The sequence below is a fragment of the Paralichthys olivaceus genome, chromosome 12 (assembly GCF_024713975.1).
Source record: "Paralichthys olivaceus isolate ysfri-2021 chromosome 12, ASM2471397v2, whole genome shotgun sequence".
Classification (NCBI taxonomy): Eukaryota; Metazoa; Chordata; class Actinopteri; order Pleuronectiformes; family Paralichthyidae; genus Paralichthys; species Paralichthys olivaceus.
In genome coordinates this window covers 1,336,906-1,360,578 of record NC_091104.1, presented here as the reverse complement: position 1 = coordinate 1,360,578, position 23,673 = coordinate 1,336,906, and the positions used below count along the sequence as shown (strand labels likewise).

The window sequence follows — 23,673 nt, the reverse complement described above, 5'->3', positions numbered from 1 at the left end:
TTGCTTCAGCCCCTCCACCACCCCAGCATCCACCTGTAGGTGCCAATGGGCGGTTACAAGTATTTCCTCATGACTCCCATTATAACTGTGTAATCATATCATGGGGGAGTGATGAAGTCAGAGCCTAGATGCCACCACTAACCTGTTCTACTTTTGCAATAAAAATTTGAATGTGAGTTGTCTGACTGAGCTGCTTTGAGGTCCTCAGGGTTCCTCCCTTGTTTGTGGTGAAGACAGATTTCATGGACTTAAAGGGGTCTTTAAAGAACTGCATTCTTACTCATTCTTTACTTTTCCGAGCTGTTCTTGGGTGCTCTGCTTGCCTTAAGGTTGTCAGTCAGCTGTTGATACTCTCCTGCATGTTAATTCCCTCCTTCTGTCTGCTCCTCTGATGCTTTCTTTCACTGCTTTTTAAGCTGCCTTCTCTCTTGTACCAGGCGTTCTATTTTCAGCTGCCTTCTGTTTTCCATTGTTGATGTTATCTGTTCTTTCTGTGTCACTTCAAAATGTTCCGCTCTGTAGTCATAGATGACGTTACCCATCCTTTTAAGTTTTGTCTCACCTGTGCCCTTTATCTTTCCCAGAATGGTGCTTAGGTCTACATTGATGGCCTCCCATTTTGCTTTTTCTGATGCTTCAGCCCAGTTTCTTTTCCCTTGTTGGTTTTCCTGGCTGGGTGGGCTCTATAGGCTCTTCTGTTAATGCCTCTGTGCTTAGAGATAACTTCCTCAGATACAGGGGGACTGATGTCCTACGAACTTTGGGTTGAGTCCGGTGACTGGACTTCACTCGACTGACTTGATTGACTTCTTAGAAAGTACTGATCAATGCAAGGTCCCTGCTCTCTTTTGATCAAGCCCTTCATCTTACTTTGGTGTAATTTTAGACCGTTTACCGATTATATTTTCCTCCAGCCACAGGGACACACCTGGAGCTTCTTGTCTGATTCTGTTGTGTTAGCTTCTTGAATTGTGCTTGCCTTCCTCTTTGTCGTTTCCATTCCAGGGTCATTAGTGTTGTGGAAAATCTGCTGATCAATGGTCAACTCATCAATGAAGAAAGCGTTCAGGAGCCCTTTGATGTCTTATGCTGAAATATTTATTGAAGCTTGGCCAAGGAGAAAATCAGAATTCATCCATACAACATCTGTGCATGATGCTCTCTTATATTCTGAAGTCTGCTTTCCTGCAGTCACACTGTAAACCCCAACAGATCATTTAATCTATGGGTGTGCTTGTTCCTAAACAATCAAATGTATTTACTAGTTATGGAGACAGTAGTGCCTGCTTACGCAGTCTCATATCTGTGATGTCTAGGGAGTGAAGGCTTTGACCTTGGCCAAGCTCTCACACTTCCCAAACACAACAGCCTGTTGCACTCTGCCCCAGAGAGGACAAGAGACAGTGTCTATGAAAATTCCATTACAATTAGCTGTGTGTTCTGTTAGTGAGTCGCATCCCCTGTGGAGGGGAGAACACACAAGTGAAGGGGGAAAAATACTGGAGTAGTAAAATTGTTATAAATATCAACACTCTTCACATGGTGCCTCTTGACCTGCTTGTGTACTAAGATTGTCTCTCACTTCATCCTATTTCAAACCAGTCATTCCAAGATGATGCACTGTGCTTTGACAATTATTTTAATTATTTCTGTTTTAGTCTTAACCTCCACTGTTGCATTTATCACTCCCACTATGAAGGTCACCATCCTGGTTTTCTCTTCCTACATCCTCCTTACCACCTCCTGTTCTATCTTCATTGCCATTTTCCTTTCATTGTGGTTTTGATCCCTTGTCTGTTTTTCCTGTCCGGCTCTAACTGCCTTCGCATAAGAGACTTTTTTCTTTACTTTAATCTACTGCATCTCCACCTCTCTTCTCAATACTTCACAGCCCCAGTAAGCAACTCTGTGATTCAACACTTGTGTCACGCACAGGACTTGGAGGAAGGACTGGGATGCAGAGTTAGGAAAAAAGCTGATGCAGCTTGTGTATTTTTTTTTCACAAAAAAACAATGACTGAAAAAACAGAGGGCGCCTCGATAAAGAGGGAATGATTACAAAACGTACAAATCAAAAATCCTGCCTTCCGTGAAGGGATAAGGGAAAGAAAAAACAACACTTAACTAAGGTCTGATCTAAAGGGGGGAAAAAGGCTATGAAAATTAGAAGAGGGACAAGATCTAACAATAACTAAACTACACTAACAAAAGGACCTACGAAAACTAAGAGGCAAACGGCAACAAAAAACACTCTTAACGAGGCAACTGACTGTAATTGTGGATCTTTGACTAAAGGCTGGTGAGGCTCGACAAGGGACAAGACACACTGGCACAGGACAAAGGGGAGACGCAGACTATAAGCACACATGGAGGTAATGGGAAACAGGTGAGTATAATAAGGATCGGGGAAGACAATCACATGAGGAGGGCAAGTGACCTGAAACGAGAGAAGAGTTACTTTTCAAAATAAAACAGGAAATCACAATACAAACATGGAGACAAGACAAAAACTTAACTTGACTTTGCTGTGGTGTGACAACTTCAGTCTAACTCCCTCTCTACACTTCTCTACACTTCCCATATTCACTATTACCACCACATCTAGCACATCGTCTGCCAAAATTCCTGGCAGTTAAAAAATCTCATTGGCTTTAGTCTGAACTCCCTAACACTATTTTATGAATCAAAAATATACCTCCTTTTGGTGAACCTTTGTTTCATACTCTATCACATAGTTCCTCAAATACAAATCATCAAGGTCCACAAAGACAGTTTTCAGTAAGTCAAAGGTCCATTTATTTTTGTTGTCCTGCAACAAGCCATAAAACTGTTATTTTCAAAACATAATGTCCCTTTCACTCAAAAGAACAACACAAATACACATTAAAATAAAATAAATAACCATTTCCATTTTGACATAAACTCAAATAAATCTTCAAACAAAACAATACAAAAGCCATGCAAAGAATCCAAAACTATATCAAATATATTGAAGAAACCTTTTCTTTTTAAATATAGACATATGTATAGCTGTTCTATGGTGAATCAATGATCTCAAAAATTAACACACATGCTAAAATAAAACAAAATATCCCTTTCAATTTAACAGTAAATCAGCCAACAAATTCCCTCTTTGGCTCATCAAAATATCTCACATACACCATCAACTGAGCGTTATTAGTGAGGTCAGTGGACTCATCCACAGCTAAGGAAATGCAGTCTGTATATTTATTCCATCACTAAGCTGTTTAATTAGCTCACCGGCCAGTATTTCAGTACGTCTGGTTGCTGTGGAATCTGAAAGGGGGATTTGCTTGATTTTAGCCTTCATTTCCTCTTTTACTTGCCTTCAAACATGGTGTCCATCACTTCAGTCATACATTATTTTATAATTTGTGCATCAGAAAATGGCTTCTTGTGATTACCGAACACCCACGCCACTCTGAGTTGAGCGCACTGTTGCTTATTGTTGCTGCATCATAGATGTAATGAGAATCCTGCTTGTAGCTTGATATGCCTATTTCAGTCCGTTAATCTTTATTGTTCTTACCTCTGAATTTTGAGGAAAAATAGTGAACTTTCAGGCGTTGAACCAATCCTCTCTCCCCACCATAGCTGGAGCTCCATCCATAGCCACTGACATAACTTTCTTCACATCTATCCCTTTTTCATTCAGCATTTCCAGTTTTGCTTTATAAATGTCTTCTTCAAAATTATTTGCGGCTTTGGGCTGCACTCGACACAGAGGGACCCGCCTAAGGTTTAAACTAGGGATCGACCGATTATTGGCCGGGCCGATTATCGGCGCCAATTTTCAGCATTTTGACGCATATCGGCATCGGCCTTTTTTTTAAGAGATCAATTCCAAACTGGGTTATTTTGGCTCTGATGCAGCCACGCCTCTCTGTCTGTAGTCTCTACTCTGTCTCCAGCATTGTACCACCCATAGCACCACCTGATTGGTTACACACAGAGCCAGGTAACAGCCAATCAGCAGAGAGAGCTGTGCATGCACACTGCTCACACACACGGCAGAGAGAAGAAACAGTTTTGATGAGAGGAGAAGCTACGGAGAGCAGATATATGTTTCGAAGGTAAGTTAAGGCAGCAAACTCTCCCGAAAATGTAATAAACATCCAGCCCTCTACAAATCACAACTACTAGTAACGTTACCGTGAGCCCAATAACGTTATATAAACATAAGCGGCAGCTCTTCTTGCTCGCAGTCCCTCCAGACGGGCTGCTGAACATATCGATATCGAAATAGTCCGTGATAGTAGACGTATGTGTGTGAGTTAGACATCCAGTCCGGTAATAACGGGTCTCTGTGGGTGACGTGAGCTGAAGGTAGTGGGAGTGTATGTTGCGAGTATAGGGGGCACGTCAGCCAGAGCTGTAGTGTGTGTTTATGTGGGTGAAGGAGTGAGCGAGACTGCTGCCTGCTGAACAGAGGGTCGCAGGAAGAAGGCCCGTGTTTCGCCTACAAAACCCCGCCGAACCAATCTGAAACCAGCCCAAATTTTTATCCACCTGCCTGGAAACCCTGGTCGCATCTCACTTTCAACAGTGAGTGACGCTGTGCAAGTGCAACTCCTGTCGCCTGTCCCGTCATGCAGTGCGCCCACTCGCAAAACAGCCGCTGATGTGTTTTTTTCCACAGTCGAATATTAATTTTCACAATCGAATCTCCGTTTTTTTTAAATATTCGAGGATATATTCGAATTTAGAATATTCGTTGACAGCCCTAGTGTGAGTGAGAGAGTGAGAGAGAGAGAGAGAGAGAGAGTTGCTGCTGAGCCTTAGAACTCCCTGCACTTTTTGTTTTTGTTTGAACTGTAAAAAAAGCGTCAAGCTAAAACTCCCTCTCCACACACTTACTAAATGCTGTCGGATTGCCAATGTCAGAACAACAAAAAAATGAGAAAGACTGGAGACAGAGAATAACAAGAGGCAGTTGAGAGAGGCAGAAAAGGGATAGAGAGGAGAGAGAAAGGAATAGAGTTAGGCAAGAAAAGAAAGAGAGGGCTGACAGGGAAAGAGACAGAAAAGCTGCAGAACTAGAAAAAAGAGCAAAAGGTGCAAGAGCACAAGACAGCAGCAAGATTTCTGAGTCAGAATCAGAGGAACTGTGGTGATTTCTGTTTGGTGTTTTGTTGTGGTGTCTCTCCCCCTCCCCTTTTCTGTTTTTCTCAGTGCAGGTTGTGTGTGTGGCAAGGGGGCGTGGCTGGTTCCTGGCTGCAGCGACGAGGCGCACCTGATCTCTATCACCTCATCATCCCCACTATAAACGCCTGGTCCTGACTCCACTCCTGTGCCAGATTATTCCGTCCCGTCCGGTATCTTCATGTGCTATCGATGTCCTCGACTCCCGTGTTCGTTTCATGGATATTCACTAACCCTAGTATCTCCTTCCTTCTACCCAGCCCTTCCGTGCGCCTCGCTGCTCCTCCATTCATCCTCGTCTCACCCTGGATCATCGAGCCAGCCTGCACCCTGCCACCCCAGCCTGCTCCTGTTTGTGTTCGTATAAATAAACTCTGTTAAAACCGCAAACCACCAGTCCGCGTCTGCTTTGGGGTCCAACTCAGTAACCAAGCCTAACAGAATAATCTGGCCAAAAATGGACCCCGCGGATGCGGAAAGACTCAGACAAGCTCTCTCGTCCCAAGGAACTCGTGTTGGGCAGCACGAGAGAGCCCTGAACGAGGTAATGGAGACTCTACAAAACCTTACCTCCAACGTGGCACTGATCGGTGACCGCATGGAACAGCTCACTACTCACCTCTCCACGCTGACGACTCCGGCGCTCGCCCCCGTTCCCGCTCCAGTTCCAGCATCTCCACCAGCAGCTTCTCCGGTCGCTCTTCCCACACAGCCCCGGGAACCATTCATCCCCACACCCGCCAGGTTTGCAGGGCAGTTAGGCTCAGGTAGACAATTCCTCCATCAGTGCAGCCTCGTATTCGACCAGCAGCCGTTAACATACTCCACAGACAAGTCGCGGATTGCCTTCGTCATGAGTTTGTTGTCGGAGAGAGCCGCGGCTTGGGCTGTTGCCATTTCCCGCAGCAATTCGCCGATTTGTTTTTCTTTTTCCTCTTTCACCGAGGAATTCCTAAAAGTTTTTGACCACCCTCTGCGTAGTAAGGAGGCCAGTAGCCGGCTCCTTTCTCTTCGTCAGGGAGAGAAATCCGTGGCGGACCACTCGATCGGCTTCCGCATTCTAGCGATCGATAGTGGCTGGGATGAGCAAGCGCTTCAAGGGGTTTTTCTCCGGGGATTAAGGGACGAGCTGAGGGATGAGTTGGCCGCTCGTGACGAGACGACCTCTCTAGATGAGTTGATTTCATTAGCTACACGTTTAGATAATCGTCTCCGCGAGCGGCGCAGGGAGAGATCCGGTAGGGCGAGCCATACCCCTCCCGTGATGCGGACAATGAGCCCTCACCATCGGGGGCTTGCGCCCTCTCCGCTGCCGACGTCCTCCTCGAACAGGATTCCTCCTGGATCTACACCTGCTCTCCTCGACATCGAGGAACCTATGCACCTGGGGAGGATGAGACTCACACCTACGGAGCGTCAACGTCGCCATCTCCGTGGACTCTGCCTTTACTGTGGCCTGGACGGTCATCGGATTACGCTCTGCCCATCTCGGCCAAAAGGGGGGGCTCACCAGCCACAAGAGGAGCACTGGTGAGCCATTCTGCTGTTGTTTCGTCTCCTCCTCGCCTGACTCTGCAAGGTACTGTGTCTTGGGATCAGACCTCCCTTCCGTTGTCTATTTTAGTTGATTCTGGGGCAGATGACAATTTTATTGACTCCGAACTGGTTACCCAGTCCAAAATTCCCTCTCAGCTCCTGCCGCAGCCTAAGAGGGTGTTCGCCCTGGATGGTAGACTCCTAGCTAAAGTTACTCATCGCACTATTCCCATTTCTCTTCAGCTCTCCGGAAATCATCATGAAGCTATATCTTTTTATGTTATCCCATCTCCGGTTTCCCCAGTAGTGTTAGGTCTCCCTTGGTTAAAACTTCACAATCCTCACATTGACTGGTCCTCCTCCTCCATCACTAATTGGAGTTCATTTTGTCACTCTCACTGTCTACACTCCGCCTTTCCTTCCACTCTGACTACCGCACCTTCTCCGCCCACGCCAGTGGATCTCAGTTTGGTTCCTGCCGAATATCATCACCTCCAGGAGGTATTCAGTAAGGAGTTAGCAGTAGCTCTTCCTCCCCATAGACCTTATGACTGCAGTATTGATCTGCTACCTGGCGCCCCTTTTCCTTCCAGTAAGATGTATAATTTATCTAGACCAGAGAGAGAGGCCATGGAGACTTATATCACAGACTCATTGGCTACGGGACTTATTCGTCCTTCTTCTTCACCATTGGGGGCAGGGTTTTTTTTTGTGGAGAAAAAGGATAAATCGCTTCGCCCGTGCATCGATTTTAGGGGCCTCAATGACATAACTGTCAAAAACAAGTATCCCCTCCCACTCATTGACTCAGCCTTCGGTCCCCTGCACAAGGCTACTATCTTCTCCAAGTTGGACCTTCGCAACGCTTATCATTTAGTTAGAATTAGAGAGGGAGACGAGTGGAAGACGGGGTTTAACACTCCCCTGGGACACTTTGAATATATGGTCATGCCTTTCGGCCTCACGAATGCCCCTGCCATGTTTCAGACTCTCATTAATGATGTGTTGAGAGATATGCTCAACAGTTTTGTGTTTGTATACCTTGATGACATTTTGATTTTTTCACGTACCACCCAGGAGCACATTCAACACGTGAACATTGTATTGAAAAGACTCCTAGAAAACAGACTATATGTTAAAGCGGAGAAATGTAACTTTCATGTATCCTCTGTGAGCTTCTTGGGATTTATTGTGGAGAAGGGGCAAATCAAGACCGACCCTGCCAAGGTTAAGGCAGTGGCCGAATGGCCCACTCCTACATCAAGGAAGCAACTACAGAGATTTCTCGGGTTTGCCAATTTTTACCGTAGGTTTATCCGAGACTACAGCAGAGTTGCTACACCCCTCACCAGGCTCACATCGGTTAAGGTTCCTTTTGTGTGGTCACAGGCAGCCGAGGTGGCGTTCTCCAGACTCAAAGTACTATTTTCCTCTGCTCCTGTATTAATTCACCCGGATCCTGCTCTCCAGTTCATTGTGAAGGTGGATGCTTCCGACTCCGGGGTGGGGGCCGTGCTCTCTCAGCGCACCACCACGGACCTGAAGCAGCACCCTTGTGCCTTTTTCTCCCGCCAGCTCTCCCCGGCGGAAAAGAACTACGATGTGGGGAACCGGGAGCTGTTGGCGGTCGTCCTGGCCCTGCAGGAATGGAGGCACTGGCTTGAGGGTTCTACTCACCCGTTTATTGTTTGGTCTGACCATAAGAACCTGTCCTACCTGCGCACTGCCCGCAGGCTCAACTCGCGCCAGGCTCGGTGGGCGTTGTTCCTCGGGCGGTTCAACTTCACCCTCACCTACCGTCCGGGGTCGAGGAACATAAAGCCTGATGCCCTGTCACGTCAGTTTGCCCCTCCGGTTGAGGACACGTCTGGGAGCACCATACTACCATCTTCCTGTGTGGTGGGAGCAGCAGGATGGGAGATTGAAGGTGTGGTCCAGGGGGCCCAGAGGGATCAGCCTGTCCCAGAAGGATGTCCACCAAACAGGTTGTTTGTTCCCCCGTCTGTCAGATCCCCAGTCCTTCAGTGGGGACATTCGTCCCGGATCTCCTGTCATCCTGGATGTCGCCGTACCCTGAACCTGCTGCAGCAACGCTTCTGGTGGCCCTCCATGGTGGCGGATACCAAGGCGTTTGTCGCCGCCTGTTCTGTCTGCGCCCGGAGCAAGGCGTCCCATCAGGCTCCTGCGGGATTGCTGCGCCCCCTGCCCATCCCTCACCACCCCTGGTCGCATATAGCGGTGGATTTTATCACAGGCCTACCCCCCTCTGAAGGGAACACCGTTATCCTGACCATAGTTGACCGATTTTCCAAATCAGCTCATTTTATTCCGCTCTCGAAGCTTCCATCCGCCCTCGAGACCGCCAACCTACTGGTCACTCATGTGTTCCGGATACATGGCATCCCCGTGGACATCGTGTCGGACAGGGGGCCACAGTTCTCAGCCAGGACCTGGAAGGCGTTTTGCCAGGCGTTGGGGGCGTCGGCCAGCCTATCGTCAGGATACCATCCACAGACCAACGGCCAGACAGAACGGGCCAATCAGGATCTGGGGGCGGCCCTGCGCTGCGTGACAGCACAACACCCGGCTTCCTGGGCCATCCACCTTCCCTGGGTCGAATATGCCCACAACTCCCTGGTCTGCTCTGCCACAGGGATGTCTCCCTTCATGGCCGCCAATGGCTTCCAGCCTCCACTCTTCCCAGCCCAGGAGACTGACGTGGCAGTTCCATCCGTCCAGGCACACCTCCGACGCGCTCGTCGGGTCTGGCGCGAGGCTCGGGCAGCACTCATCCGCACCACCGCCCGCAATCAGCGATTGGCCGATCGACATCGCACCCCTGCTCCTGTGTACCTGCCAGGTCAAAAGGTCTGGTTGTCGTCGCGGGATCTACCCCTCCAGACGGAGTCCCGAAAGTTGACCCCCAGGTACATTGGACCGTATGAGGTCGATCGGGTCATTAACCCATGTGTGGTGAGACTCAAGCTTCCCCCTTCATTAAGGATCCACCCTGCTTTCCACGTCTCTCTCCTCAAGCCAGTGTCCTCTAGCCCTCTAAGCCCTCCGGCCGAGCCCCCTCCACCCACCCTGGTAATAGATAACCATCCGGCCTACACGGTAAGGGCGGTTTTGGATGTACGTCGGCGAGGGCGGGGCTACCAATATCTGGTGGATTGGGTGGGTTATGGGCCGGAGGAACGTCAATGTGTTTCCCGGTCTTTTATTCTTGACCCCACTATCCTCACTGACTTTTACACTCGTTTCCCGGACAAGCCTGGTAGACCGCCAAGAGGCGGTTCTTGAGGGGGGGGTACTGTGGTGATTTCTGTTTGGTGTTTTGTTGTGGTGTCTCTCCCCCTCCCCTTTTCTGTTTTTCTCAGTGCAGGTTGTGTGTGTGGCAAGGGGGCGTGGCTGGTTCCTGGCTGCAGCGACGAGGCGCACCTGATCTCTATCACCTCATCATCCCCACTATAAACGCCTGGTCCTGACTCCACTCCTGTGCCAGATTATTCCGTCCCGTCCGGTATCTTCATGTGCTATCGATGTCCTCGACTCCCGTGTTCGTTTCATGGATATTCACTAACCCTAGTATCTCCTTCCTTCTACCCAGCCCTTCCGTGCGCCTCGCTGCTCCTCCATTCATCCTCGTCTCACCCTGGATCATCGAGCCAGCCTGCACCCTGCCACCCCAGCCTGCTCCTGTTTGTGTTCGTATAAATAAACTCTGTTAAAACCGCAAACCACCAGTCCGCGTCTGCTTTGGGGTCCAACTCAGTAACCAAGCCTAACAGGAACAGAGAGCCACACAGGAGAAGGAGGAACTTAACACAGAACACAATGCTGAAGCAGAGCATGTAGTGACACCAAAAACAACACAGACACAGACCTATCCTGAAACTGCACATTACTCCCGCTGTCGGGGTAGAGGACGAGAGACAATGAGGGCCAAACCATGGTCTCTGTCTGAAATCATGGATATGACAAGGAAATCTCCCAATCCAATTACTCACCTTGATGAGTATTGGATATGGTTGAAACAAGCATGCACTTTTTACAACTGTCTAATACCTGATGTTCAACAGCTGATCACTTTCACATATAGCACTGAATGGGCCTTATGTAAAAATGAGTTTGTTTTCCCTAAAGCAACAGAGGATAATCAATGGCCTGCAACCAAAACTTTGATTGATTGGTTAAACAGAGAAGCCAAAACAGCAATAGCAAAATGCGCACAACAGCGCAATGACTTCTTACAGGTGCTTCACTGCATCCAACAACTAAAAGATTCTGTGCCTGAATTTATTCAGAGGTTTACAGAGGAAATGCAGGAATAAAACGGGAAGAAAATGAACTTTTTGCTGTACAAACTTTTCTGCAAAATCTGAAGCCATATGTGGCAGCAACATATACGCTGTCAATCACTGATCTGAACACCAAGACCTGGAATGCAACGATAAATAAAATAATGGCATTATACAGGAATGAGGTTCTAATTTGTGAAAGCTCCATCTCCAAATCTAAACAAATGTTACAGCATTTAAATGATCAGTTTGAACCACGACAAGAGGGTGAACAGTATAGCAAAAGGCAGAGATGAGGAAATTGTAACAAATGTGGCAAAGCAGGGCATTGGGTTAGAGACTGTATGAGCGGTCATTGTGAAAACGGGCACCCAAATGAGGGTCATCAGACAAGGGGCCCCTCACAGACAGCCTATCCTGCCCTTCCACCTCCACCCCCACCACCTCCTCCCCCACTGGCTGCTAATGTGCAACCCACACACCCCTGTGGACCACAGTAGGAGTTGCTCCTGGCTGTAGGCCACAGCAACTTGACAAAATGGTGGCCCACTGCCAAACATTGAGAGGACTACCAGCTCAAAAATCATGTGGGTTTTGTAAATTCAGCTCTGCCACATAAAGTCACACTCAAGCATGAAGCTAATCTACCAATGATAAGACAGTACAGTTTGCCTCACAAAGCAATTGCAGGAATTGAAGGTGTCATTCAATCTCTATTGGATCAAGGTTTGCTGGTTCAAACCACCAGCCCAAGTAACACACCCATTCTAGCCATCCCAAAAGCAAATCTTCCAGATGAGGGGAGGTTTGTGCAAGATTTGCAAGCTATTAATAACATAGTAGTGCCCACAGCTACGATTGTGCCAGACACAAATTAAATTTTAGCTTCATTACTATCCAGCTCCACATACTACACAGTCATTGATTTAAGTTCAGCTTTTTTATCAATACCATTGCAGCCAATACCTGTTTGCATTCACATATAAGGGCAAGCAGTACACATGGCGATGGTTAGTGCAGGGTCCAGCCCTCCAGTGTATGCAGCAGCGGTAAAGAGGGACTTGGACGATCTCCACCTGACAGGGGGATCCACTCTCCTGCAATATGCTGATGATCTCCTGGTAGCTTCTCCGACAGAAGAAGCTTGTTGAACTGACTCTATTTTCATCTTGCAGAGACTGGCTGAGTGTGGCCATAGAGCATCAGAATCACTGGCTAAGTTACAATTTTGACGACCTTAGGTCACGTACTTGGGTCATGTTTTGAAGGATGGACAGCGCCTTCTGTCACCAGAGAGGGTGAAACTGCTGGTCAGCATGCCACCCCCCACTACCAAGAAAAAATTGCTCTCATTTCTAGGGATGGCTAACTATTGTAGGCATTGGAATTTTGAGTATGCAGCTATGGACTGTTTTGCAAACTGCCACACTGCATTCAGCCCCTCCCATGGTGCAGTGGACGGATGAGATGCACAAAGCCTTTCAAGATCTGAAGCATGCTCTCATAATGGCTCCGGCATTGGGTTTGCCAGACTATCATCAGCCATCCCATCTGCATGTGAATGAAAGAGATGGCTTCGCTACAGCTATTCTGGTGCAAAAACATGGGTCTCATTTCTGACCTAATGTGGAGTCTGGTTTGTGGCTCCACCCTGATGGTCGACCTGTTTGCCCTCGAGCTCTCCTACATGTGCTGGCACATGTTGCTCATGGACCAGCACATTTCGGAAGAGGGGTAATAAATGATGTTATTTGCTCGCAATGGTTTGTGCCGGGCATGCCAAGTTGTCAAGGCTACAAATATTTGTTAGTCATAACAGATCGCTTCTCGAAATGGGTGGAGGGTTTTGCAACACGAAAAGAAGATGCAAGAACAGTTGTGAAATGTCTGTTAAAAGATCTGATCCCTAGGAACGGAGTGCCACAGGAAATAGATGGTGACAGAGGTCCAGCTTTTGTGTCAAAAATCACTCAAGGTCTGTCAGCTATCTTGGCAACGCAAGGGGGAACCTGTAAACTTACAGGTACTGAATGTTGCTCCTACATCTCTGATGCAGCTTATGTCCTAGACATGGCACATGACACAGCACGAGGCATCAAAGAATTACATGATAATCATGGTTAAACTTTTGGGAACTTTTCAGGTGTCTTTGGGTCATGGGGGTCTGGGCTGGTCAAATTCTTAACTACCCTTGTTGTCACACTTCTCCTGCTCATCCTCCTCTGTTCATGTTTGATTTCAATAATCAAGTAATAGTAAGTGATAGTTAAGAAAACTACAAGGTCTGTAATTCAAGCACTCCAGGCGTGTAAGAGCAGACATTGCTGCAGCTAATGGTATGGTTACAAGGTACTACGATTATCAAGGTCTTGATGAGTGGGTACAGAGTCCGCAGATGGATGACATTGCTTAAGGATGACAGTGAAAAAGAGCCTCCTAATTTATAGAAAAAAATGTTTCTTAAGGGATGAACCAGAGGGCAAGATGGAGAAACGGTATGTTATTTCCTAAAAATAAAGTTTGGGAGGAACATACTATTTTAAACTCCAGTGTTTATTCTAGTCTTATGCATATATTGATGATTTCAGCTTTGCATTGTATGTTAAAAAAAAGAAAGAAATATATATATATGTTGTGGTTGAAAATTTGTGAAAGTTGAAATGATAATCCTGCGAGGATAAGAAGCCACATCGCCATGCATCGTATGTTCTAGCAACCTCTCCATGGTGGTGTACCTCTATGTCCATAATGTACATGGGTTGAAGACTCTTCAATGTGTTAATTATGATGATGGTCAATGTGTTAAGTTTTGATTTTGATTGAAGTTGTTGAATCAGGTGTGTTTATTCAATTGTTTTATTGTTCTCATGGACTCACGTATGTTTATTCAGTTGTTTTATTGTTTTGATTGTTCAAGTATGTTTATTCAATTGTTTTATTGTGCTGATGAAATCAAGTATGTTCACGTTACCACCCTCTCAGTTGCTAGGGTTTGATCTAATATGAGACAGGGCAAAAATAGGTCCTTCTCCTCCCCATTATTGTGGTTTGGCCTTTGCTCCTGTCTAGAGTAGAGTAGTTAGCACAGGGTCTTTTTGTTTCACTTTTAGTTGAATCAGTGAAATTTTTGGCCTCTGTCAGTAGTTGCATGTGATCTGTGAACTCCATCGTGAGCTCCTTTAACGCCTAAGTGTTTCAGGAGATCATCATAAAAATGAAGGTCTGCTTCATAAATGCCCTTGTTGGCCAGAAGACGGAATTCATGGGACACATGTAAGAAGTTTTAAGGGTGGTACAAAAGAGGTGTTTCTTTTACCTCACTGTATTAATTGATCTTAACTGAATGACGAGTTCAAAGAATAATGTTTGTTGATTTTGTGTTTTAAAAAAGTGATTCAAATGTTTTTCATTTGTTGTTAAATTGAAAATGATTTCGCAATGCATAATGTTGGATCTGTTCTGAAGGGGCTCCTGGCAGTCTGAAAATGTAATAATTAAGGGTAATGGTAATCAGGATTGATCTTATGATCAATAAGAGGGAATTGTTATGGGATTTTCATAGACACTGTCTCTTGTCCTCTCTGGAGCAGAGTGCAACAGGCTGTTGTGTTTGGGAAGTGCAAGATCTTGGTGAAGGTCAAAGCCTTCACTCCCTAGACATCAAAGATATGAGACTGCATAAGCAATACTGTCTCCATAACTAGAAAATACATTTGATTGTTTAGGAACAAGCAGACCCATAGATTAAATGATCTGTTGGGGTTTAAAGTGTGACTGCAGGAAAGCAGACTTCAGAATATGAGAGAGCATCATGCACAGATGTTGTATGGATGAATTCTGATTTTATCCTTGGCCAAGCTTCAATACATATTTCAGCATAAGACATCAAAGGGCTCCTGAACACTTTCTTCATTGATGATTTGACCATTGATCAGCAGATTTTCCACAACAATCGCCACTCAATATACAACACAGGCAAATCGTAAGCAAAATTAATAATCAAAGGAAACATTATTAAATAATTGTAGCATAAAGATCCGTACACCACTTCTCATGCAAACATTGGGATTTATATTGACAACTTAAAATGTGTGCACTTGTATGCTAACTCTGACACGTGTTCAAACATTTTGGAGATGGAAAAATGATGATGCAGACTTGAGGTGGTGAACTGAAGCCAGATTATTAATCCACTTCAATACCCCCCACACGCACACGTGTTGAAAAAATGTCTCCGTTGTAAATATCCCCAAAAAATATCTTTAGGGAGATTAGATTAGTCTTGAAGCTGCTGAAAGGACATCTCATATATATCCCCTATCACACCAATCTGTTTGTCACGCCATGATTCAAATAAAGAAGGGATCAAGCCTGGTGAAAATTCTTTGTTATTACAGATAGGAGAAATCATTGATTTTACACCTCTTCTGTCCAGATCTCCTGCCATGCTTTAATAGTGTTGATAATCAATGGAATATACTTAAAGGTTCAGTGTGTAAGATTTAGGTGAAGGAATTTTTCCTAGTGATGTTGTTGGGAAGAGGAGGGTGAGGTGAGGAGTATTCAGCTGCAACACGCAACTTCACCTCTAGATGTCACTAGATTCTACACATTGTACCTTTAATGTTTGTGTTTATTTTTTCAGGCATACATGTCACTACGCTCCACGGGGACTCTGGAGAGCATGCCCAAGCATTCACACAAGTTTCAAGCCTAAGAAATGAGTGTAACTAAGCGTACAAATGTGAAAAGCCCAGTTATAAAAAAGCGTGTTCAGCACAGCTAGACTGCCTTTTCTTTAGGCAGCTGCAGAGAATGAAACATTTGTCTTGGTCTTTCACCATGCCAGATAAATTCGGAGACTTCCTCCCTACCCACACTCTTCAATTTCAAGCAGGCCTGCCTGGAGCATACTGCTAAAACCTTTCAAAGGCAGCGACGCAAGAGCCTGCCTAAGAACTTCAGCACAATTGGCCAAGACACAAGGTCTGACCAACAGATGCACAACAGGAGCCACCTCCTCCCATTTTTCTCTGCTCACCCCAACCGGTCGAGGCAGATGACGTCCACATTGACAACTATCTCAACTATGCAACTTAAATGGACCAGATAGTTGTCAAAAGGAGATATTATGAACTGCCAAAACATCATGTGAACTGGAAGCTGTTGTTTAGAACCAATATCATACTGAACTGAAGGCAGCCTTTGACTTCATCTATCAGTTAAGTAATTCACAAAGGAAAGAAATAAACCCCAGAGGCAATGGCTGTTTTTAACACAAAATATCTGCCCAATCAAATCTGATAAAAAAAAAGTATAGTTAACATGTGAAAGCTTGGTATAATGTAAAGTGTGATAAGAGTGTCAATGTGTCTGCAAGAAAGCGCGCTGGCTGTACAGGTCTATTTTTGTGCTTGATATGAGCGTATGTATGATGCAGGGTTCTGTCAAGTGTCCTGTGTTTTTGGTTTTTGAGAGTTTTCATTTCAAGTATGGATTGTGTTTTTCTTACATTTGGATTCATGTTTTAAGTTTTGCTCCTTGTGTCCCTCTCCTATATCCCACTCTGTTTCTTTCTGTGTTCCCGTTTCACCCTGTGCTTCACCCTGTGTCCTTCTCAGTGTTCCTCCAGAGTTCATCTCTGTTTTCTGTTTTATTTTGTAGTCTCTGCTCCTTGTGTGTTTTCCCCCTGGACTTCCTGCCCTCATCAGGCTCACCTGTTTGTCCTGTGCCACCTGTCTCTAGTTTCTCATTAGTTCAGTGTCTCATTTAATTCTTTGTCCCTGTGTCTTTGTCAGTTCGTTGTTATGAGATGCATGTCTTCCCATGTGTCGTTCCACCACTCTGCGTTCCAGTAAGTCTCTAGTGTTTCCTTGTGTCTCCACTGTTTTTGCTTAAGAGCATTATTGAATTGCTGTTATTTTGGATTTTGTTTGTTTGCTTTGTATTAAAGGACACTTTTTGTTAAAACCTTTTGTTATGCCTTTTTGGGTCCACCTGCTCCCTTACCCTCTCCCCACAAAACATAACAGGTTCAGCTTTAATATTTATACTCAGCAAGCATGTGTGAGAGTTGGCATGATCTCATGAGTGTATGTGAGCAAGTATATAAATGTGTATGTGAAGCACAGGTGCATGCAACAAATAGCTGAGTCGCCATTAAACAGTCCAAAATATTTCTTAATGTCCCCATCATACAGAAAAGAGAGAGAGAGAAAAAACTGAGTTGAACCTGACCAAGTTTTTTCTCTGTGGATCTATCCGTCCCCCACTCGTGACAGAGTTTTCACTTCTTTTTCAAGAGCTGAAATCTTATTAGACAGAGAAGTGGTGTGGTCCACAGCATCCGAAATGGGTGCTTCTGCCTTCAATACTTGCTAATCCCTTCAAAAGTAAGATGGAGTTTGGTAAACTTCAGATCTATGAAAGCGCTGCTTTGTGACTTCCTGTCCAAGGCGAGTAGCCAGGTCTTCTTCCTCACAAGTGGCAGCACCATGTTGGTTGGCTGGCTGCAGTCTCTATGCTAGGGGACTGGAGTTTCCTCAACTCTGAGTATCACGAATCGGAAGCGTAAGTTCATATGTTGATAGCCATCATTAAAAAGTATAATCAGAAGCAAAAACTATTTCCAAAAAGCTAATTTGAATCCAGTGATGACAAGAGGTCAGTGAAAACATACCTCTCATGTTGACTGCATCATGTGACCCCCCCCCATAGCACTTTTCTAGTCTTTGTTACAGCCCCCTCTTGTGTTCGACCCTTTTCTGTGTAGATTCTGTATGCAAATCAAGGTGTGCCCTTCCTGATCTGCGGTTGTCTCCAGCTGGGAAGGCGCAGCTTTCCCTCATCCTCGCCAGCTGCCGTTCCTTCAATCCCTGAGATGCCAGGAACCTAAAGAGTATATAAACCCAGATCACCTGCCATTCAGGGCAGCTGTTTTACTAAGGAGTGTGAGAGTTTTTGGGACACAACTGCATGATTTCCCAGGGGATATTCACTCTAAGCATGAACAATTTTATTTGGCTGAAATTAAATATTTTATTCGTTTCACCTTTCACCAAAAAACATCATCAATTAATGGAGCTTTGAGCACGTTCATGCACAACACTGCTGCACTGTGTTGGTGTACTTAGGTTAACTGCTGATGTTTTTAGAGGCAAAGGGTAGTTGCAAGAAATTCTGATTTGGTTATTGTTTGTTGAAATTGTACTTTGACTGAAATTATTTGAAAAATACTACTACAGGTCAAAACCATTAACTAAATAACAATAGTGAAATTATCATATGAAATACAATACATTCAAACCATACAGACAGCATACAAGAGGTAAATAATTTTATTTCATCAGATTAAAAATAACATTAGTTAAATACAAGCTTTTTAGGGATACTTAGGATACTTTTAAAATCCTCTTTCAAACTTTTAATAAAAGATAATCTTTTATTTAAAAAAGAAAATAAGCTCTAACTTAACATTCTGCTTTATAAGCGAAAGCTAAAAGGGACAGCAGGCACATTTGTACTCCAACAACTCTGACATTTAAATGTTGCTTTTATTCTGTTTGGTTATCACACACACACTGACCAGTTGTGCTCAGGATATCCTTTTATTTTGTGGCACAAACTATCAGTTTTTCCAGGCGTTGCATAGTCTTCTCTAAAGGGATACTTGATTATGCATGGAATGCAACATTAACATGCATGACAGGACTAAGCCTTATATTTAGCATGGCTATATAAATGCTATATAGTACACAAGTGGTTTATAAAGCTAAATACATGTGGTTATGGCACAATTGACTGTGGCATACATAAAAATCTGAGGCCATGATAAATGGATACCTTTGATATATCTCTTTTCAATTTGTGGTTAGTTTGTTAACTTTAAATATGCTGCATATAGCATATTTCTACATTTTAAAAGCACCCATCATTACCATACACACCACAAGCTTGTTGGTGATAATGTGTATGATATTAACTGTGTTTCCACTTCAGATGTAAGGTTGGATCAAGCTAATGAATACCTGCGCTTGGCTTGGGCTATGTTGGCAGCTATCTGCATCTGAATTATAATTTGATATATATAAAAAAAAAAAGCTTGTTATCCCATTTGTCATTCATCCGGGTCATGGTATCTTCAAAAGCTACGTATATAATAACGTATGCATAAGCAACTTGTCTTATTCCTTGAAGATGTTTCACCTCTCATTCAAGAGGCTTCTGAGGAAACCTCTTAGATACAGTATGTACACGTGTATAACTCCATATATTCTTGAAACAATGGCGCAGGCAGTTTTGTAACCAAGTTTGCAGTTGAATCTACATAATAGTTTTGCATAGCAATATCTAGGCAATGGGGTCTTATTTATGTATGTGAGATCTACAATCTTGTCTAAACTGAAGCAGAGTTTAACAAGTACATACACACATACTGTAACAATTGTGAAGTTGCACAATGCACAAAGACTCACTTGCTGTATCAAGATACTCGTAATGACACGCTCTGCCTTTGTGAAAAACACAAGGACTATTTTCAGGACTTTTATCATTGCACCTCTTCTATTTATCATTTATCTATTTATTTTATCAATCCGATCTTTGTCTTATGTGTGCCTCTTTGTTTTATTTGTGTCTTCTTTGTGAGCTACTGGATATCTAAATTTCCCCATGGGGATGAATTAAGTATCTGTCTATAAATGTAAAATCTGATTCGGTCACTGTTGCCACAGCAACACGATAAATAAAAGTAATATAGATAAACACAACCAAAAAAGGTAAACTAACTGTGTATGTGATGGTGAGTGGAGGAATAGCAATTGATATTTTTTCACTGGTAGATTAGGCTGTGAAAAAGATCTATCACCCTGCTCAAACCAAAATAGCACCCCCAGAAAAGTATGAGCTCTCATGAGGTGGTTGTACAGTTAAAAAGAGCTTCAGATAAATAACAAATGAAAATTGCTATAGCCTTACTGAAATATGAATAGATATAAAGATTATACAGTTTCTCACGTCATGTGATGTAATGTGAGTCTGGCATGTCCCCTAACACAGACAGGTGCAGCAAGAGCGGGGGTTCACATTTCTCACCAATCTCAACAGAGCCATGTAGCCAAACAGAGAAGACTGGCCTTTATCAGGAGGGGGCCAAACACTATATCAGTATTCTTCATTTGTATACACACCTTGAGAGCCAGCAGAAAATGTAATCATCACCATTCAGCAATGTAAGAATAAACATCCTTTTCTATCAGGTTCTTATGTTTTTTAGGTTCTTAATCTAAACTTTTGCTAAATTAGTCAACCACATCTGTGTCCTCCCACTGTGAGCACTATGATCACCACTGTTCTAAAACTTTGATATGATAGACTATGCCAAAGAAGTTCTAACAACAAACTATCCGGTCGAGGATTGGGTTTGTTCAATTTTGTAATGTAAAGCCAAAAGTTTGGATTGGTTGGTTATCAGCTTTTATGTCTGTAATATCCAAATTGAGTCCATGCAGTCAGAAGGAGTACTGAGTTATACATTTTGAAGTTTAAAGCATTAATAGTTGCAAAAATATTGTTTCTGTATTGTTGTGTTTTTAAAATCACACTTTTCTTGCAAACAAAATTTAAAAATTCATTCTCACAATTATTTCATCTGTTACAATATTTTTTACAGTATTCAGAATTAGACAGGTTTCTCATCATAACATGATCAATTAATATGCTGGTAAAACAAGAAACCTGGATTAATGATACCTATTTTGTCTCCCCCCCGTAACATGAAGTAACACAGCTGTCAGGTGCAATTTGGGGTTCCCAAGGACACATCACACTGGAGGTGAGGGGATCGAACCACCGGCCCTTCTGGTTAGTGGACAATCATCTCTGAGCCACAGCCGTCTCTTGAGGTGAGATAAGTTGGTATGTCATTATAACAGGAGGCATGTAACGAGATTTAGAAGTGATATGATACGAGTGATATAATAAGTCTTACGTCTATAAAGTCATGTGTTGTGACTAAAAATGTTTCATATTAAACAAGAATGAATATGTAACAAGTAGATCATGCAATGAAAACATTTTTATATTCTGTCACAACATTAAATGTATAAACTGCAAACTTTTTTTGTCATGGTGGCAACAACTGCTCTATAAAGCTGTTTTCAGACATGCACTGGACTCTGCAGATCCTCCGTATTTTCTCCATAGGAGACTACGGACTTTCCCGCGGCGGAGTTAATACGTGACTTCCTGTTTCTATCTGTTCCACCCCCTCGCCTGAATAATGCAGAGGATTTGCTGCTATTGTGAAAGCATCTGTGCAGAGAACCTCCCACTGCATTGTGCATGTGTGAAAAACAAACTCCGTAGCCAATTCTCCGCGTTTTACTATAGGTCATGTCTGAAATCGGCTTATGTGACACTGATATTCAGGATTTGAAACAATCATATTTTAACTGTTGGCAGGCATGGAACTAAAAAATAATGGAAATTGACAGGTTGTAAATATTAAATCTGCTGCAGTCAAATGTTACAGTATTTTGAAATTCTTAAAATGATGATGGGATTTAGAATCGAATTATGGTCTTGTTCATCCTTTGTGGTAGGTAGTCTCATATGCTTTTGAAGTCCAATGGAACAGACATTTGACAAAGCAGCCAAAAATGCATGAATGCAGAGTGCATTAATGGTTGGATTTGATGCTTACAGATGTGCGTGCTACTCCAGGTAATGTTAAGTCCATCCATGTAGAAATAATATAAAAGGATGAAAAATTGTATTCTTTAGTTATATAAAAGCTATTATAAAGAAATTTGTTTTAGAGTAGTGGTAGTGAAACTACTATTTAAAACCAGTATAAGAACAAGAATAAAGGGTTTGAAGTGGCACAGTGTTTATATTGAACTGAAATATTAAGGTTGTGTGGTGTTATCTGTATTGTTATAGTCATGCATGATGATCAAAGGGCAGGGGAAGGAGGAATCTCAAGAAGTACAGTTAAATGTTCTACATAAGCCATGGCTGTAAGATGGTTATGTAGGTGGAGGTCCCTCATAGCGAAGCATGATGTTGAAGGATCGGGCAAAGTTGTTGGAGAACGAGCAAGTGTTGCCTTCATCCATGAGGGGCAGCAAGAACATCAGGAGAAGCAGTGCCAGTAGAGGGACCCATAGAATAAAAGCCAGCCGACATACCCTCTGCAACAATCCAGGCTTCTGCAACAACAGCAACAACAGCAGCAACACAGAGTTAGAACACATGTACAATAATCTAAATTTAAACAGGCTAAAAGCTGTTTACTGCCACCCAGCCAGCAGAAGGGTACTGCTTTCATCTCCGTCTGTGTTTATGATACAGTGCATGTGTAGATTGTCACAAAACTTGAATGTTACTAGAAGTGTTGTCATGATACTTGTCAATACTTTTCTTTTTAAAAAAAGGCAGACACATATTATATAACTGATGTGAAGAAGTTTCAAAAAATTCAGAAAAAAACATTTGCAACCAATAAGATTAGAGACACAATCGAATATAGCTTATTAAGCAATCATCATATGTCATGATAACATCATTATGAAAAGGCATTGATACAATAAAAAAAAACAAGTTTCTATTACCTGCTAGGATGTATACAGTACACGAGTATGCATTACCCCTCTGATGCTTTTCAAGATTTATGTACTCACAAGAGGCAGGAGAGAGGTTGCAGGATCCTGAAGTCAACTAATAAAACAGATGGATACCACTTGGAAAAACAGTTAGTTTTCTTTAATAATAGAAGTTTTACCTTATTATCCAAACAACTGCATGACTTCTCACTCATAAGAACTGTATTTATTTGATAACTATGTTTGTCACGGCTCAGGCCGTTACTCTTGTTTGTTCCTGTTCTCTATGTCCCCCTCCTTTCTCCTCCCTCCTTATGTGTGAGTGCATGGGCACAGTCTCCATTCCTGGCACCTGGTCTTAATCATATAATCAGCAGCTCTACAAGAACCCCTGTCTACACCCATCGCCAGATTGCTCAGTCACCTCAGTGGTGTATTCTCTTGGCTGTTTTGAACTACTGGTGAAAAGGTTTATTTGTATGGTTCCTGTGAATCACCTAACGCGCCCAGTATTTTAATGATTCTTAATAGATCCTTCCATACAGTTTTAAACATGTTGTGGTCCAAACTCTTTTAAAGAAACCCCACCTTGATCCCTCTATTCTTAACCACTTCAGGCCGATCTCTAAACTTCGATTCTTATTGAACGTTTTAGCAAAAGTGGTTTCAACCCAACTTTTATCTTTTATGTGTCATAATAACATATTTGAGAAATTTCAATCAGGTTTTAGAGCATTACACAGTACAGAAACTGCCCTCCTCAAAGCAAGCAGTGACATTCCTTTAGTCACTGACAGAGGAGAGATAACAATTTTAATCCTCATACTGCAGCCTTTGGTGACGTATGCGGGCAAACCGGGCAAACATCTATCCTAACTAAAGGAGAGTCTATGGTGGAAAGATGGATAAGCACGGACTTTTAGGGGAAAAGTTTCATTTTAAAAAGTTGCCTGACGGCTCGTTGGACAAAACCAAGGCAATTTGCACAGTTTGCAAAGCCAAATTTAATTACCACAGAAGTAACACGTCTTTAGCGTATCACCTCAAAGCAAAAAACCCTGCTGAAATGA

General features: G+C 43.5%; 1 protein-coding gene across 2 annotated transcripts in view; it reads right to left on the bottom strand.

Moving 5' to 3' along the window:
• Positions 1-18,321: 18,321 nt before the first annotated feature.
• syne3 (spectrin repeat containing, nuclear envelope family member 3) overlaps positions 18,322-23,673 on the bottom strand; it is a 79,780-nt gene continuing 74,428 nt past the window's right edge. The window contains exon 17 of one of the 2 annotated variants that reach the window (XM_069536284.1): positions 18,322-22,210. In XM_069536284.1, coding sequence (XP_069392385.1) covers positions 22,028-22,210 — 183 coding nt within the window. In that variant the 3' untranslated portion in view covers positions 18,322-22,027. The remainder of the gene's footprint in view (positions 22,211-23,673) is intronic. The other variant, XR_011244815.1, reaches the window with a different exon arrangement.